Source organism: Ambystoma mexicanum, chromosome 3q (assembly GCF_040938575.1).
Source record: "Ambystoma mexicanum isolate Mex_15411 chromosome 3q, UKY_AmexF1_1, whole genome shotgun sequence".
Taxonomy (NCBI): domain Eukaryota; kingdom Metazoa; phylum Chordata; class Amphibia; order Caudata; family Ambystomatidae; genus Ambystoma; species Ambystoma mexicanum.
Window position 1 is genome coordinate 881936764 of NC_090926.1, and position 17918 is coordinate 881954681.

At 43.4% G+C, this 17918-nt stretch overlaps 2 protein-coding genes across 4 annotated transcripts in view; both read left to right on the forward strand.

Moving 5' to 3' along the window:
• The window catches only part of CEP95 (centrosomal protein 95), a 1206983-nt gene that overhangs the window by 81937 nt on the left and 1107128 nt on the right, over nt 1–17918 (forward strand). The window lies entirely within an intron of this gene.
• LOC138583081 (small ribosomal subunit protein eS12) lies at nt 14124–14654 on the forward strand. The gene has a single exon (XM_069655012.1). It carries the CDS (start codon nt 14199–14201, stop codon nt 14592–14594), a length of 396 nt encoding a protein of 131 aa, XP_069511113.1. The 5' UTR covers nt 14124–14198; the 3' UTR covers nt 14595–14654.

Consider the following 17918-nt stretch of genomic DNA (forward strand, 5'->3'; position numbering starts at 1 on the left):
TTTGAGAATGCGGCCCAGACCCCCTCAAAAATATCTGATGAAGACCATGCCCCTACGCACAAAAAGAGTGACAGGGGAAGGTCCAAGATGAGGAAATCCGACAAATTGTTGAGGGTGTCTTCCAGGGAATATTCCCAAACACCTCAAAAGAAAAGCCTCCTGGTGCATAAATCGGAGGTAGAACTTAAGAAAAAGACGTTTAGAATTTCATACGTCATCAAAGTCCTCGTCCGAAGCCTCCATCGATGGCTGTCGAGCACAAGGGGTCGATGACCCAACCGAAAAAGGTTACGTCGAGTACTCAATCGACGATATCGAAGGCTCCTTCGACGCTGTCGATAGTCTCGACAACTCATTAGACGACCCTCACGATTCCTTCGAAGTCATCAAAGACTACCTCGTCAACATCGAGGGTAGTAGCACAATATCGACGCTTCTGTCGACGTCGACACCCATTACACTGGTAAAATCAACACCAATGTTAAAACCCATACCTGAAAAGGTGTTTCACCCAGAAAGTAGACATGATTTCTTTCAAGCCAATCTATAAATGAAGGAATGTCGTCAGGAGAAGGGGAAGGTGATGATGATGATGATGATGATGATGAAGAAGAGGTTTCATCTGCAGGTGTTAAATTTGGTACAAGACAAGTCCCTGAGGAATTAGTTGATTCTCAATCTAAGATGCAAGATCTCTGAGTCACTTCTCCAGAATACAAATTTGAAAAACCTGACCCAGCAGAATATGCTGATTTAGGTTCTAGAAAATTAATGAACAGAGTTACACAATTTATGGGATGGGGTAGAAACTCGCCTGTCTACGAGGATGATAACATGACTGATATCCTATCAGGAGGACCTCAGCCAGACCCCATATATAGCTTTACAAAGTAGGGTAAATACTGCTTGGGAAAAACCTGAAACTATTCCAGCAGTAAATAAAAAATATGTTGCAAAATATAGACCCTGTAATTCTGACCCAGAATATTTAAGTAAACACCCATCTCCAGAAAGTCTGGTAGTTCAGGCAGCTACATCAACTAGGAATGCTGCATACCCTACAATTCCCCCTGATGGGGATGATAAAAAGGTTGATGCATGGGCTAAAAAGATTTTTACATCAGGGAGCATGGCTCTAAAATCCACAAATGTATCTTGCACTCTAGCGAGATTTGCATATACCCTGTGGGACTGCATGTCAGCGGCAGCTCAACACATCCCAGAAGGTGAGGAACGTGATGGGTTCCTATCCTTAGTAAAGGAGGCTTCGGGAGAATGCCTTCAAGCAGGTTTGGACACAGCTGACAGTATCAGTAGGCCCATGGCTTCTAGCGCAGTGCTACGCAGATTTGCATGGCTAAGAAAGTCAGGTTTTGCACCGGATGTACAATCCAGACTTCTTAACATGCCATTTGACGGCTCGAGGTTGTTTGGCAGCAAGGCGGATGAAAGTTTGGAAACGCTGCAGACCTCCAAGGCAGCGGCATAATCACTCAGTGCCGCTATAAAACAACGTCAACAACGCCCCTACACGGGCTCATCTTCCTGGAGGGGCAGTCCCTTTCGTTTTTACTCCTCATTTGCGAAAGGAAAGGAACAGGCCAGTCAAAGAGGACAAAAGAGATTTCCTCGGTGCAAGGAAGAGATGCTAGATCTGCCCCAGCAGCGGCATCTGTCCCTTCAGCCACTGCTGCCGCAAAACCACTCTGAGGTTTTGTTCCACAAGACCCCAATGGGAGGCAGAATCTCACAGCATCTGTAGGAATGGCAGGGCATTACCTCAGATGCTTGGGCTCTGGAAACAGTATTCCAAGGTTACTACCTTCCTTTTCAAAAGAAACCTCATCACCCACCGGGATACAACTCTGCCAAAAATCCAGATCTGCTCCTGTTGCAGGAAGTTTTAACCCTGCTACAGAAAGGTGCATTAGAACATATACCTGTAGCGGAGAGGAACAAGGGTTAGTATTCGCCATTATTTCCTCATACCAAAGAAAGACGGAGGATTGAGACCCATCTTGGACTTGAGAGACTGGAGCAAGTTCCTCAGGAAGGGCAAGTTCAAGATGGTTACTCTTACTCAGATCCTTCAGGCTCTCCAAAAAGACTGATTGGTATCATTGGACTTTCAGGATGCTTACTTTCATGTGCCAATACATCTCGAGCACAGAAAGTACCTGAGGTTCGCGATTGGCAATTCTCACTATCGGTTTCGAGTTCTGCCATTCGGGTTGACCTCCGCCCCAAGAGTTTTCACCAAGTTGATGGTGGTAGTGGCAGTGAGTCTCAGAAGGGGGGGAGGGGGATTCATGTCTACCCCTAGTTGGACAATTGGATGATCAGGGCACGTTCTCCAGAACAAGCCCTGGATCACCTATCCAAGACTTGTCACTTCCTTCACAAACTAGGGTTTTCCCTGAATTTAAAAAAGTCAAACATGATACCATCAAAGAAGCTCCAGTTTATCGGAGCAGTCTTGGATTCTTGTTCGGGCAAAGCCTCGCCTCCCGAAGAGAGAGCTCACCACATTCTGCAGATGGTGATAAAATTCCAGAATTCCCAGTATCTACCGGCCTTTGATTTTCTCAGGTTGCTCGGTCTCATGGCATCGTGCATTTTTCTGGTGCCAGAAGCCAGATTGAGGATGAGATCCCTTCAATAGGCCCACAGGACTCAATGGTCCCAATTTTCAGGGGAAATGTCAGATCTTTTACAAGTTCCAACCAGGGTAGTACAAGATCTACAATGGTAGGCTTGCAAGGAACATATCCTCAAGGGAGAATCTTTTTGGCAACCATGGCCGGAGATAACAGTAGTATCGGACGCCTCAATCACGGGGTGGGGAGCCCACACGAACGAGTTGACAATCAGCGGTCGTTGGTCTCCATCGGAGTCCAAACTACACATCAACCTATTAGAGCTGAGGGCAATCAGACTAGCGCTGAAGGCCTTCCTGCCCTCTGTACAGGGAAAGAATGTCCTGATAATGACGGACAACACAGTGGCCATGTACTCAACAAGAGAGGAGGAGTAGGGTCACTACCGCTGCAGAGAAGCAATGCAGCTCTGGTTCTGGGCAATACAAGAAGGGATCTCTGTCTCCTATTCACCTAGCAGGAGAGCAAAACACAGCGGCAGACGCTTTGAGCAGGCAGTCTCCCAAGAGTGGGAACTAGCTCAGGAAGTCCTTCAAGAGATCTTCGCCCTTTGGGGAACCCTGCAAGTGGGTCTGTTTGCGACAATTGTCAACAGGAAGTGCTATCAGTACTGCTCAAGGGAATTTCCCCTGAGAGGAACTCTAGGAGACGCATTTGTAGTGGAATGGGAGTTTGCTCTTCTGTATGCCTTCCCTCCAGTCCCTGTGATCCCTCAAGTAATCGGGAAGTTGAGAAAGTTCAGGAAAACCATGATCCTAATTGCCCCGGATTGGGCCAGGAGAACGTGGTACCCGGACCTTCTCGACATGTCCATCTGCCCTCCAATACGTGTTCCAAAAAGAGAAGATCTTCTCTCGCAAGAGGGAGGTCCCGTTCTCCATCCAGAGGTCAACATACTCAACCTTCACGCATGGCTTCTGAGAGGTTGAGATACAAGGATTGGGACCTTCCGGATGACGTTATGGAGATTTTGTTTTCCGCCAGAAGGCCAGCAACTAAATCTCTGTACAGGTGTCATTGGAACAAGTTCAGTAACTAATGCAGGGATAAGAATGTGGACCCTTTTCAATGTAATATTCCTACAGTATTATCTTTTCTGTTACATTTGGCTAATATGGGGCTCCAGGTTAGTACGATAAAAGGATAATTAGCAGCGCTATCTATCTTTAAGCGCTTGTCAGAGGAAGAATCTTATTTCAAGATACCTCCAATAACTCCATTTTTAAAAGGTCTAAATAATGTGTTTCCTCCAATACCTTTTCAAGTTCCTGTGTGGGATTTAAACTTGTTACTAAAGTTCCTCACGTGCTCCGTTTGAGCCTCTACATTCTTGTCCGTTACGGATTCTTACTCTGAAAACAATACTTCTAATTGCATTGACATCAGCCCGCAGGGTAAGTGAGTTGCAGGCACTTTCTAGTGGTCCTCCTCACACCATCTTTTATAAAGATAAAGTTGTCCTTGGGGTCAAACCTTCTTTCTTGCCAAAGATCGTCTCAGACTTTCACCTGTCACAAAATATAGTACTACCTACTTTACACCCTCCTCCTCACTCAAGTAAGGAAGAGAAACGACTACATAGATTAGATCCTAGAAGGGCTCTTAGCGTTTATATTTCAAGATTGGCCAAAATACGTCCGTGTGACCAACTGTTTGTAGGATACACTGGCCGTATTTTAGGACTAGTTATAACCAAGCAAACATTATCAAGATGGATAATCTTACCCATAACTGAGTGTTATTGGCTAGCTGAGAAAGATACCCCCCCCCCCCCGATGGGTTGAGAGCTCATTCAACTAGGGGCATGGCAACTTCAACAGCACTTCAAAGGGGTGTCCCTGTACTAGATATTTGTGCAGCAGCCACATGGTCATCCATGCATACTTACATAAAACATTATGCTCTGGACTAAACTACCTCTCAAGGAGGTCTATTTTCTAAATCGGTACTTCATTCTGTACATGACTAAAGAATGCCTGTAAACCCACCTCCAATACAAAACTGCTTTGGGAGTCTATCTAAGATGAGGAATACGTGAGAGGACACAATCCATTCGAAGAACAAGTTACTTACCAACTGTAACGTTCTTTCAATTGGATGTTCCTCCCACGTATTCCTCATCGACCCTCCCAGCCTACCCCGCAGTACTGTTTATGTGCTATACACTCTAAATTCTTTTAAGGATTGGGTCAAAAGCGGCACGCCTTTTACTACAATCCATAGGCTTTTATACACGAAAAAACAGAACTGAGGCCAATGGGCGCGCTCGAGGCATTTATACAATGGATGACGTTGGTGCTCGACAGATGCAGCCGAGGGTCATCGCTGTCGCCTCGAGTGGAGCGCCCTCTGGTGGAGAGAGAAAAAACTTCCGAAGCAGCGAAGCTGAAGGTAAGGATAGATCGAAGATGAGGAATACGTGGGAGGAACATCCAATCGAAAGAACGTTACAGTTGGTAAGTAACTTGTTCATCTATATGAATGTTGGGTTTTTAAGGAAGTCACTAGTATACTAAGAACTGAAAAGCCTTATGTAGATGCATAAAGAGTTGCGTATGGGATTCATTAAGAGGCAATCAAGAGTATCCTGCAATACCCTTGCGTGCCCTAGCTTAAGTATATTCAAGCCATAATGGCCAGTGCAGAACCGCGTTTGTTGCCATATCAAACTTTACTGTATTCCAGAATTGATATAACTGGGTCGTGAGCCCATTATTTTGGCTTGCTTTCGCAGTGATCATGAAAATCGAGAAATAAAGAAAACCGCAAATGATATTTTCAAAAATTGACAACTGCACTCAACTGTAGTTGGAGTGGCCTCCTATCGTGTAATGACAGAATAGTGCATAGGTCCACAGCCTGCGTGAGTTATGATGGGGTTCAATTTATTTTTGGCGTGCACACTGCAATGCTTACAGATTTCAGCTTTGCAAGCCATGTCCTATGTAAACTGGTACACGTCTGCACCAGAGGCTCAGAATGACCTGGGTTACTGATGAGACTGCATTCCGAAAGGCACTTACCAGAAGCGAGGGAGGGGGATTCACCAGTGAGCTTAGCGGCGCACGCGTAGCATCCTGGAAACCGAAGGCCTCGAAGTTGCTGTTACTGTCTGTCGTGTGCAAAAAATAAAGGCAAAGTATAACATGCTTTCTTTTCTTCTGAGTGTTCATTGTTTTCAAGCAAAAACAAACCTGCAGAGGTGTGCTTCTTCTAGGCTGGTCCCAGCGCAAACTTGCACACCTATATAGACCACCCCTTTATGCGAAAAGGTGTTCCTTGGAAGGGGACCTTTTTTTTTTAATCTAAATTGAGTAGCTGCGTTTCGGAAACGTTTCCCAGATCTTTTATATTTATTGCCAGAGAGGTGTTCCAGTTTAACATGCATCCTTTTAAAATATTTGAAAGAAGCATTCCATTTATTATCAATAGGAATTCACTGTTTGGTAGAATGATGTGATTTTTTTTAAATAATTTATACATTTGTTATGTTACACTTAACCTAGGCAGGCTTGTATGCATCTTTGTTGGGAAGATCTGTTTTAGATGATTTTAAATGTATGTTGGTTATTTGTTTACTGGTAATTTAATCATTCAATTTGTCACCTTTTTATAACCGATGTTCTGTATATCGCCTGTTTTCAATCTAATAGTTCCATCTCATTATAAAGGTAACAGCATGGCTTTGAAATAGTGCTAGCTTCACCTCCCAATTAACCCTATTTGTGTTTTTAACTAACATCTCTATTAATTGATTCTGCTTGAAAGGTTGCATGTTCTATCTTTTTTAGAATATTTTCTTTGCTGAAAACCTTTGGCCATGTTCTCACATCGAATATTGTGATCTGAGGAAGCAAGCAATTAATTTGTGCTCACAAAAATTCACTCTGGAGAATTTCTTGTGTTAATTGGAAGATGCTCTGAGAAATCACTTGGAACGGAGTTGGCTAGATCTCTAGCTTTCCAAACAACATTTCGTAAATTACATAGCAGTTTTCCTCCAAAAGCAGGCATTAAATTGGCATACGGTGGGGCAAACCTAGCGCCCATGGCTGTACCTAGGACTTGATGGTAAACCAAACATAATTGGATATGGGAAATGGATGTCTGTTAATGTTAAATTAATGCTATTTAATATTTGTGTATGTTCCTGAAAGGTTAAGGAATGATATCTTGCTATAAATTGGCTTATTGACTGTCCTGATGTTGGTTAATGAAGGTGTAATACTGGCGACATATGATAGCCTGCGTTTGTAAACCAGAGGAGGTCAGTGCACCAAAGGAAAGATCGGTCAATTCTACACAACAAGAAGTACTTGATGAAACCCGGAAGGAGAAGAAGCCACCTACACTTGTATATGTAACAAAATATTCTATACCATCGGTCCTTGGGTGACTAAACTGATTATTCAGTCTTTTCTTGAGGGTCGGTGTCACAACTTTGTTGTGGGACGGACTAAGAACAACACTGAACTGTATTTTTCTTCTCACAAACCCTTTAATAAAGAACAACTGTTTATCTTTTCTATGCAGCGAACATTGGTTCATATAAGGCTTCTTGAACTCTCAAATTCTCTTTTGGGTAGTAGCCTCGTCGTGGGTAATACAGGCAGAGAACGTTCTGTTGACTATTGTTCATCAGGACAGCACTTGTAGTTCATAGGTTGGTGGTCAAATAGATTATACAGATCATCTTCATTTATTTTTTTTACTTGAATCATGTAGCCTCAACATGTGGGAATTGGTATACTGTCTCTCCTTTGCTTTGAATCTGAGGGATAATCTGATTATCCATGTGTGCTCTATGAATACATTTCCCATTCAGGGCCACTTTCCTTTCTTGTTTTTACCATAGTCTCTTGCCCCTTCTCTATCAGATCATACAGCAGTACTTTGCCCCTTATTTCCCCTCACTTCTCAGCCTTCTCCTACAGGAGTTAACAGTCTTTGATGTTCGGATGAATTATAAAGTTAATTCCCCATTTTGTCGGTAGAGATTTTCCATTTGTTCATCTGACCCCTCACATTACGTTTGAGTGTCCAGACTTTTTTCAGTTCACCTGTAAAGGATACAGAATCAGAATGTTCATTCGGCTTTAGCCTTTGATTTTTCTTCCAGTCACGCTCCTGTCCGCTCTGCCCTCTGCTCACCTTCTGACTGTTCGCAGTTCGAAAGATTCTCCACTCTCCCTCTCTCAATCAATCACTGACCTTGTTCCACGTTGGTTTCCCGAAGCGCGTCTGACAGGACCCGACTCTGGCTCTTCACACGTTGTTTTCTCTTCCGACGCGTCTCTCCGTCCCCAGTCTCCCGTGACAGGAGTTCAGTCAGCTGGCTTGCCGCTCTTCACCTCTCGTTCTCTCACTGCCTCTCCTCTCTGGTTGGTGATGCGTTCGGGAGACAGCGTTCCCCGGTCTCCTGTGACAGGTCTCCTGTGACAGAATTCTTTTCAACAGCTGGGCAATAATAAACAGCACTCTAACGTAGGAGCCTGGTAACATTAACTCTTTCCTAGCCAAAAGTGGCTACTGCTTACGTTATCTCAGGAATTTCATGATGTCTGTGACGCCCAAGCTCTTCTCCTGGTTCTGCTCATGTGAATTAACCCTTTCACAGTCGGGTACCCACTAACCTGAAGGATGCTTGGATCACCCCCTTGCTCAAGAAAGCCAATGACGATCCGCTTTTGCCTAAGCATAATCGGCCGTTAACTAACATTCCTTTTTTTACTGAAGGTTATGGACCAGGTGGCCTACCTTCAGTTCCAAATATTCGAGGACAACCCTATATTTGCACGACGCCAATCGGGCTACCGTGCCCGTCATGGCACAGAAACGGCTATGCTTGATTTAAAATCTAACCTGGCTTCTATTATCGATCGCGGCCATCCAGCACTTCTTATGTCGTTGGATCTCTCCGCGTTTGATTCGTTCACCACAAGCTTATGGCATCCAGGTTGCAATCCCTTGTTGGCTGCACAGTGCTAACAACTCAATTGGTCTCTTTCTTCGGTCCCCGCAACTCTCGTGTTATCCATGATTCCTCATCCACTCCCTTGCTGATACGGGGCGTTTCTCAGGGATCTTCTCCTACTCTTTAATATTGATATCCTTAGTCTCCTTGTGTTGCTCGATGTCCTGGGTGTCCTGTATACCAACTATGCCGATGACACCCAGGTCATCCTTGAACTATCCAGCTCTTACTCTGCTGACTAAAAGTCTATTTCTGCTATCTACTCTGTTATTCATTCTTGGATGATTCAGAACTCCATGGCCTTAAATGCTGACAAAACCGAGATCCTCATAGCTGCCCCCAGTCATCTGCTAAAGAATCTTTCTGCGGACTACGCCGCATTCATGATCGCCAATGTTTCCATCCCTGTTGCCCAAAGCGTAAAGACGCTCCGTGTCACTATAGACGCTGAACTCTAAATCCGCTCTCATGTGGCTGGATTAATAAACTGCTCTGCTCACTGCGCCCTTTGCTTTCTGTTAGCCATATGTCTCTACTTGCCTCTGCTCTTATCAACTCAAGGCTTGACTATTGTGGCATGCACATTCTCCGCCAACATTGCTGCCCTTCAGATCACCCAAAATGGCTCGGTTAGAGCAGTGCTCTACTTGTCAAAGCGGCACTCCCATCACTGAAGCCCGGAAAAGATTTCACTGGCTTCCTATCAGGCAGAGGGTGTTTTAAGATACTCACACTTGCGTTAAAATGCCTGAATGCCATTGAACCTAGCTACCTTACGGAACATGTCTAGCGATACGTCCCAGGACGACCTCTCGAGTCAGTCGAGCAGGCCAAACTCTGCCAGCCTCGCTTTCGTCTTGCCAAATTTGGAAAAATGAACTTTGTCATTGCTCCAGTTTTGTGGAATTCTCTGCCACTTTACCAAGTCTTCCCCCTCCTTGGTTGACTTTAAGAAGAACCTGAAGACCTTCCTCTTCACTCCCCTCTAGTATTGCTCATCTCAATTCTCGATCCCTCCATCAGTATTGCCCACCTTGATCTTGAGTTCTCCATTCTTTTTGACTGTCTGTTTTGTTCTATGTGCGGCGTGAGGCCTGCATGCGATTTGGCGCTCTATCAAGAATTAAAATAAATGAAAAAATAAGTGGTCGGATCAAGTCTATAATCGGAAAAAACAAGGCACAAATTTGAGAGATCGCTTTGTGTACACCAAACCTACTCGTAGAAATCCTTTAATCAAAAGAGACTTCACTTTCCCCGGTTTACATTGCACCAACTGCGGGTTCGTAACAAATGGCCACTTTTTTAATCACCCACGATCGAGTGAACGTATCAAGATCAGGAGTTACGCCACGTGTGATACAAACCATGTCAACTATGCAATCAAATGCACCTGTGGGATGTATTATGTGGGACAATCGAAACAACCATGCAAACAGCGATGGGATGAGCATCGCTCATGTATAAGAACTGGAAACATAAATTCATCATTGGCAAGACACTGGATGGAAAATATACATGTCACAGATCAGATTTCAGGTGGTGTACATCATCACCAGAAGAGACACTCATTTAAATCTGATGAAAAGGTTGGACCTAAGGGAAACCTTTTGGATTGAGAGATTGGACTCTTTAAGCCCTAATGGAATTAACAAAGAAGTGAACTACATGTGTTTTGTTTAAGACGCTGTGTTTTGTTTTATTGTTGGTTTGGGTAATACCCTACAGTTGTGATTGATTTGTATTTGTGAACGGAGCATAGCATAGGGGCATTGTGCTAGTCTTGGAAGCGCGACCGCGCAGAGCAACAAAGGATTGAATCCCGGATCTGCGATTAGAATCCGAAGTCAGTATTGAGCGCCTTATAAAAAAAACTATTAAAACATATGATAATTTATAATGCCTTTGTAGGTGTATCAGTGTGTCCATGCAGCAATAGAGAATATGACTTTATAGGTATATAGCTTGAAGTTAGGTTTACAGCATGTTTTGAAACTTTGGAAACGGGTTGTACATTTGGTCTCTCGGAAAGGACATGACTTTCTCTAGGATACCCTTATTAGGGATTTCTGGTACAGCACCCATCTTGGTATAATTCTAATGACACTGTAGCCTACCTTCGGTTAAGGCTAAAGCCACCAGCTCATGCTGTCCGCTCCAGTCTTTACATTAAGAATCAATAACTGACGGCGATGACGTCCTAACGTGCCACGCACGCGTGACGTCACACCGCCCACGCCAAGTGATTATCTGCAGGTAAGATGTGGCTGCTGGAATTGCACGTTGCCTGTATTTATCCATACTCCTTACTTTGTGCAGAGAGTCGTAAGGCGACAGGTAATTGGCTACCTATAGACACTGCTATGTCATCAACAGCAGACTTTTATGTCGAATAATAGATGGGTTTACTTAAACTACATCTTGTGGTGTTTTTTCTCCTCTTTATTTTCATTCACTATCTTTGAGCAGTGCTTTCTATCAACCATCACTCGGTTGCAAGAAGAACTGAGCTGAAATATCCTGTGATATGGGATTATGACACAACCATATATATTAACTTGTAATGAAGGTTGGTGTGATTCCTAACAATACTAGATTTCTTCTTTTTCCTTTCAATCCGCTCTTGATGTGGATATGTATGAGGTGCAGGTGAATTATTAGCCTTTGATATATTTACTAGACACATTATGGATGTGTTTGACACTAATGGACTTTTCTCTTTGTTTGCCTTTGTGCTGGTTTCCATATAACCTATATGATACTTGGTTCACAATCTATTTGACATTTGGTAGACCTGCTCTGACTTAAGTGATATTTGACTGGCTAACTAATATAATATTGGGTTGACATTCATTGATTCTGGAAATGTTTGAGGATCAGTTTTTGCCCTGATGACGGACTCTGCTCCGAAATGCATTGGCTTCTGCATGGCATACAGCCACTCCATGATGGAATAAATAAGAAATGAGTTTATATATTGAATCAATGGGACATTATTGAATATGTGCAGAATCTGACAACCTATATACAAGCGAATACGACTTTGTAACTCAATTTAACTGTGCGAGTATCTGGTCGGTCCAGAGGTTACTCTGAAACTTCATTATGACATCTGATGTAACCAATATAGTCTGGCTTCTATTTAAGGGCCTGTGGGTGCCTTTTAACAAAAGAGGCAGAGTGGTCAATGTAGTTGACTGTGGTTCTGTTGCTGATTTATTGATGCCTAGAATTGGCCTACCAGGACGATAAGGTGGAACTAGCGGGAATCTTACTCGCAAGTACTCCAGGTAATCACTGTTTATTAAACCATGACCTATCCATTCATCTAACTTCCTCATCAGATTACCATTGAAGCAAGGTGAAGAGTATGAGGATAATTCCTTATGACAAGGTCATCTCTCATTGTAGCTTCTCTAAAGTACATCCTTACCCCCCCAAGAGAACACATTGCCCTCTTATCTGAGGATTTCATAAGAATATGGCAATTATTCAAATGATAAGACTTGCGCCAGGCCAATACATTGAAGTTTTTTGGTATCATCCTCCATTAAGGTTGAAATAAAATTGATTTTCCATCCTACTGGTTCATTTAGTTTAAATCCTAAAGTTTCTAAATTAATGTCTAATATTGCACCCCAAACCTCCTGATTACCGTAAAAGGAGATTCTGCTTCTTTGTTATTTATGCTCGTAATGCGTTGGTTTCATCCTCCATCTCAAAAGAGATTGGCGGAAGCGTCTGACTCGGTGGTGACCGTGTGGACAGGATCCAGCAGCGGAGCAGAGCAGAGATTTGGTGCGGCGGATAGGAGCTGCTGACATACACTGTGGAACACGGCTGCGTTCCTTTCATACAACCCATGCGTGAGTCCCAGCCTCTCTCCGAAGACCCTCTGCCCTCCGTGTCGTGGCGGGTCGGAGTGGGTAAGTCAGGGTGGACGTCTGCGTTACCGGACCACTAGCTGAGACTCTAAGCCACGTTCACTTATTCAACACAGCTCAATGTGCCAAATACGTTCATTGTGGGTCAGCTTTTCCTGTGAGAAAAGTGAACACTGAGCTGAGCTCATTGCACCTATTGGTGCATGTGGTATTAGCCAGGAACGATCTCTCTGCCTGCAAGAAAAGTGTTAAGAAGCTAGCTGCTGTACTGGCTTTCAGTGAATCTTTACACTGGCTTTTTCGTGTTTTGCATGTTAATGAGTGGCCCACTGTCTGTGGCTCTAAGCAACACCTGTGGGACATAGCTCCCCTCCAGTTGTGTTGGCCAGAGCGTTGACTGCCAGTGGCTTTTGGAGAGCCTACCCATTCGGTAAGAGGGTAAGTGCTTGAGGCTAGCAGAGCTCAACTGAAAGACGAGTGACAGGCAGTGACTGCAGGGAATGCCCCCTTGGAGCTGCCTGTCTCTCTAAAGCACAAGCTGAATGTAGATACTGTTATTCTACAGTAAAAACAACTTTGTAATTTCAGGAGAGGTGCCGGTACTGTGGAAGGGAGGCCTGACTGATCTGTTAACCATTGAAAGTCACCAATACAAAAAGAGACCAAGGGCAATTTAACGACACATGGGTTCAGCCCTATAATGGACACAGGACACTCTAAGACTAAGAAACCTGTGTGTCCCTTCACACTCTCCTCCTGTATTAGGACTACTAAGTTCATGTACCAAATAAGTACTTAGTCAAAGTTAATAACTGTAAATATTAATGCATACAATTTAATTAAACACAATTATATTCTTCAATACATCTTAAAAATAACATACACTGTGTATGTTTTATGATGCTTTTGTATTACATGGGTATAAACAACACATTACAATGCTAAAAATACCTTACAGTGGACTGTTGCCCATTGAAGGCTAAAACTTCCTAAAGTGCAAAAATATAGAATGAACACCAATAATAAAGTGCAAAAAAGATGTTGGTAATATAACAAAGGATCCCTATCGATGCAGGTCACCTACTAACCTATTAAACAGTCCAAAGTGGGTAAACCCTTTCCTTACGAAAGGTAACAAACCTAAATCAATGCTATTGCCAACACTGTCGCAAAGTTCAGTGCCTTAAGACCCAACACGTTTCGTTCTTCTCTTTCTTTAAACAAACTTTCCAAGAACTTCTTCAGTGGACCAACGCACTCAGAGAAAAATGCACATTATAACATGATTAGGAAAATAACCAGTTCACACACGATGCTAAACGTCCAACATCGTGTATGTAGTTCCTAAGTATTCTTAACACGGTCTGGTTTGAGTGTCCTCCTAAGTCGACAAGATACTTATGTGTCTGTAACATAAATGCCTGAGAAAAGCTGGCGGCGTACTGTTGAGCGGACGGAAGACATCAGCCCTGCTCTGATATATCACAGAAGAACCACAGTGGTGATACAAGAGTCCGAAAGAGTGTGCGTAATACACAATAACAAACTGGTGTAGCTCCTTCTCGACGCCATCGGCACACTGCGGGATCAGTCACATGATCTGTCCATTGAAAGTCACCATACCATTTTCCCCGCCGCCGATGAGATTCGAACGGTGAAACCCGCCTGACTAAAAGTCCAACGATGGCCGAGGAAGGCATTTCTGCTGGAGGTGTAATGGATGTCAACACTGCTCTGCAAGAGGTGCTTAAGACCGCACTCATCCATGATGGATTAGCCCGTGGCATTCGTGAAGCTGCCAAGGCCTTGGACAAACGTCAAGCTCACCTTTGTGTACTTGCTTCAAACTGCGACGAGCCCATGTATGTCAAGCTGGTCGAGGCACTTTGTGCTGAACACCAAATCAACTTGATTAAAGTTGACGACAACAAGAAGCTCGGTGAGTGGGTTGGCCTTTGTAAAATTGACAGAGAAGGCAAACCCCGAAAGGTGGTTGGCTGCAGCTGTGTCGTTGTCAAGGACTATGGCAAAGAGTCTCAGGCTAAGGATGTCATTGAAGAATACTTTAAAAAGAAGTGAACAACCTACAAATAAAAAAAAATGAACCTGGAAAAAAAAAAAAAAAAAAAAAAAAAAAAAAAAAATCACCATACCAGTGAAAGTGTACAGGCAATGAAAAGGAAAAGTAGATATAACTTAAGAAGTGGTGACCCTACAACTCTAGATAACGAAATGGAAGAGAACCTACAGATTCAGAAGAACGAAAGTCGGCAAACGGAGCAAGGAAAGATATTGTCGTTATTTCTGCTGGTCCAGTCAAGACTATATAGTCAAGTGTAGAAGCAGGTCAACTACCACCAGACTCACTGATGTTGGCGAGGTCTGTTATAGAGCACGAAGACGTAATTGTGATTTCAGGTCCAGTTCTATGTGATGTAGAAAAACATGAGTACATCTTTGCGTTTGTACCAGTCTGAAGAGTAAATAAAAGCACTGGACGGTTTAACAGACAGGCTAAGTTTTTCACCTTGAATGCTTTACTCTCCAGGACTAGTGGAGAGAATGAATCAAGTGGGGGAAGAGGAAAGTAGAAATGAATTTATGGGTGACTCCTACCGCACCTCAGTTCTATTTCAAAGTGACAAGTTTCTTAGGAGAGACTTGTCTGAATGTGGAAACTGCCCATTGGCGGCCTTGACTATTGTTCTTCAATCGTTTATACGTTTGTATGATAATGTTGCCTTGGAAGTAAGGGAGCACTCGTCTATCATGAAAGAAATTAAGAGTAAGCTATTAATGGAGGACCAGGCATTTATTTGAGTGCAAAAATCAGCAAGCAAAATAATTGACCTGGTAGTTTAAACAAATGATCTGATGGTACCTAAGAGGCTGGAAGGAAATTTGATGGTAAGACAACAGTCTTCACACAAAGAGCACCCTGAAAGTGGCATTACCTTCCCCATGACCACTATGACTGAAGGGACATAAAAGAAATCTAAAAACATGAAATGTTGCTAAGTCCACAAATGGAGTATCAAGAAAATTCCTGAGAAAGATCTTTGGGGCAACTAAGACGAAAGGGCAATTAGTAGCTATGTCCAGGAACAACACAGGAGGAAGATCTGTCTATTGTTGAAATTAAAGACAGTCCGAATTGGACAACAAGAAAGAAGCCAGGCAATAAGGACAAGGAACTACTTGAATATGTGACGGTAAACGTGCCTAGTCCAACAATGTCTGGCCCCCAGCAAAAGTCCACTAAGTGAACAAAAACATGGAGTAACAGAAGAAAAGGAAAGGATATTGCAGACTCCTGGAAACTTATCTGACATTTATTTGTTTAGGAGGTCGAGGGCAACAAAGTAGGGGAGACGTTGAAAACAGGAATCGTCTTCACTTGTAATGAAACTTCGACAACCTACTACTAAGTAGAAAGCCCACGATGAATTACCATAAGGAGGAGCCTGAGAAAACAAACAATTAAAAAATGAAATAGACGGGTGAATGAGGACTACCTTAATCAGCCACGTATCTTTGAATCAGTGTTTGAGAACGACTGGAATGTGCCGCTCAACCGAGCCAGAATGTCTGTTTTTTTTTATTTAATTCTGGAGTTCAGATCCATCTCGTCATCTGACATCAAGTTTGTTCACATGTTTGAGTCACTTGGGGAAATGTGCGGTAAATTTTTATTCCAAACCTATTGCTAATTTAATGTGTGACAAACTAGAAGAATTTCTGATTAATAGGTTTGCAAACTATTTTATGAAGAGGGATAAGGCTGACCAGCAATTTAACCAGGGAAAATACAGTAACGACAGAAGAAAATGTATTTGCTCTGTTAATGACAGAGGCAGGTTTCTTTTGAGAAAGAGACTGGTAGTTGGTCCTGGCTTACAAACACACTATCCACTTAACTAGAATGCGACCCGGGTTTCAGAACAAGCCAACGTAAACTCTTGAGTTGGACTTGAAGAGGAAACAATAGCTTTCTGAAAACAAACATGAGGGAATCTTTTGTAGGTCATGGCTACATTCTAATACAAGTGACTTATATATAGTACACTCTGAAAAGGCTATGAAAGGCACCAAGGGGAGGCCATTTGGTGGAATTATCACAGCGATAAAGAATGTACAAGGACAAACTGTTGATAAAAAGAAACTGGTTTCTGAAGCAGTCCTAGCAATGGTAGTGGTTGACACCCAAGCAGGCAATTAACTACGAATGTATTGTCCACCCACGTATTTCTCATCTTTTGGTACATTCGTCTCCCTCTGCTTCGGAAATGTGTTTTCGGCAGAGGGCGCAGTGCATCAATGCAGTTGACTCGCTTTCCCTCAATGGCCTCCGTCTCAATGTCGACATCATCACTGGTACATATGCTATGTACCAGCGCCAGTTAGCTTCAGTTCTGTTTTTCTGCGATGGCTAACGCTTTGAGAATTAGGGCGTGCTTCGGTTCCGGTTATAAACTGCGGCTTACTCAAACAATGGCCTTGTCATCAACCCCGAAGACCGGGTTAAAAAAATGCCATGATTGTGGCGACAAGATGTCGCTCACGGACCCTCATCGAGTGTCTTTGGTATCTTGGCGTGGATGAAAAAGCGTTGAACGAGCGAAAAGCAAAATTAGTGGCAGCTAGGCCCCAAACTAAATCCCCCATGACGACTCCGTTGAGAAAGCGCTTGTCTGACGAGATGTGAGGCAACATTCCTCAAAGGAAAAAGTCCAAACAGCCCTCCCGATCCAGGAGTGGGTCGCACCATTCTTCATCTTCTTCATCTTCTTCAGAGAAGATGAAGAATGGTGTGACCCATACACGTCCCCTTCCACCTCTTCCTTCGATACAATATCTTGCACAACCAAATCATAGACTCCTGCTGAATGGGAGGCATTCAGACAGGAGATGTTAAACATTTTCAAGAAGGAGCCTGCAACCCACAGACGACCAAGAGTCATGCCCCTGAAGGCCCACTAGGAGAACACTGAGCCAAAATCCTGCCTGCCTTCGAGCCGGGGACACGGGCCAAAAACCCCACAGGAACCTTCGGAGTCTCAACTCAATGAGAAAGTCAAAGACTCGATGAGTCGGGATCGAGCCCCTGCAGGGCTTCGAGAGTCTTCGAAGACATTGACGCCATTAGAGTCAAACGCATCAACCCATCAGTAGCGAGACCATTGACTCCTTTGCCTTCTAAACCTGCCGTTGTCATTAAGGAGGTGGAATTTTTTTTTTGTTAAACCTTTACTTGGGAAGGATTTATTTTCAAATCTTTGTCTTCCATTCATGAAGAACATTAACCTTCAGACACAGATACCCCTCCTTTTGGTTTACAGTATGGTATGGGGCAACAAGGGGGTTCCTGGGAGACTCTCTGCCAGAGACTCTTGTAACCAGGAC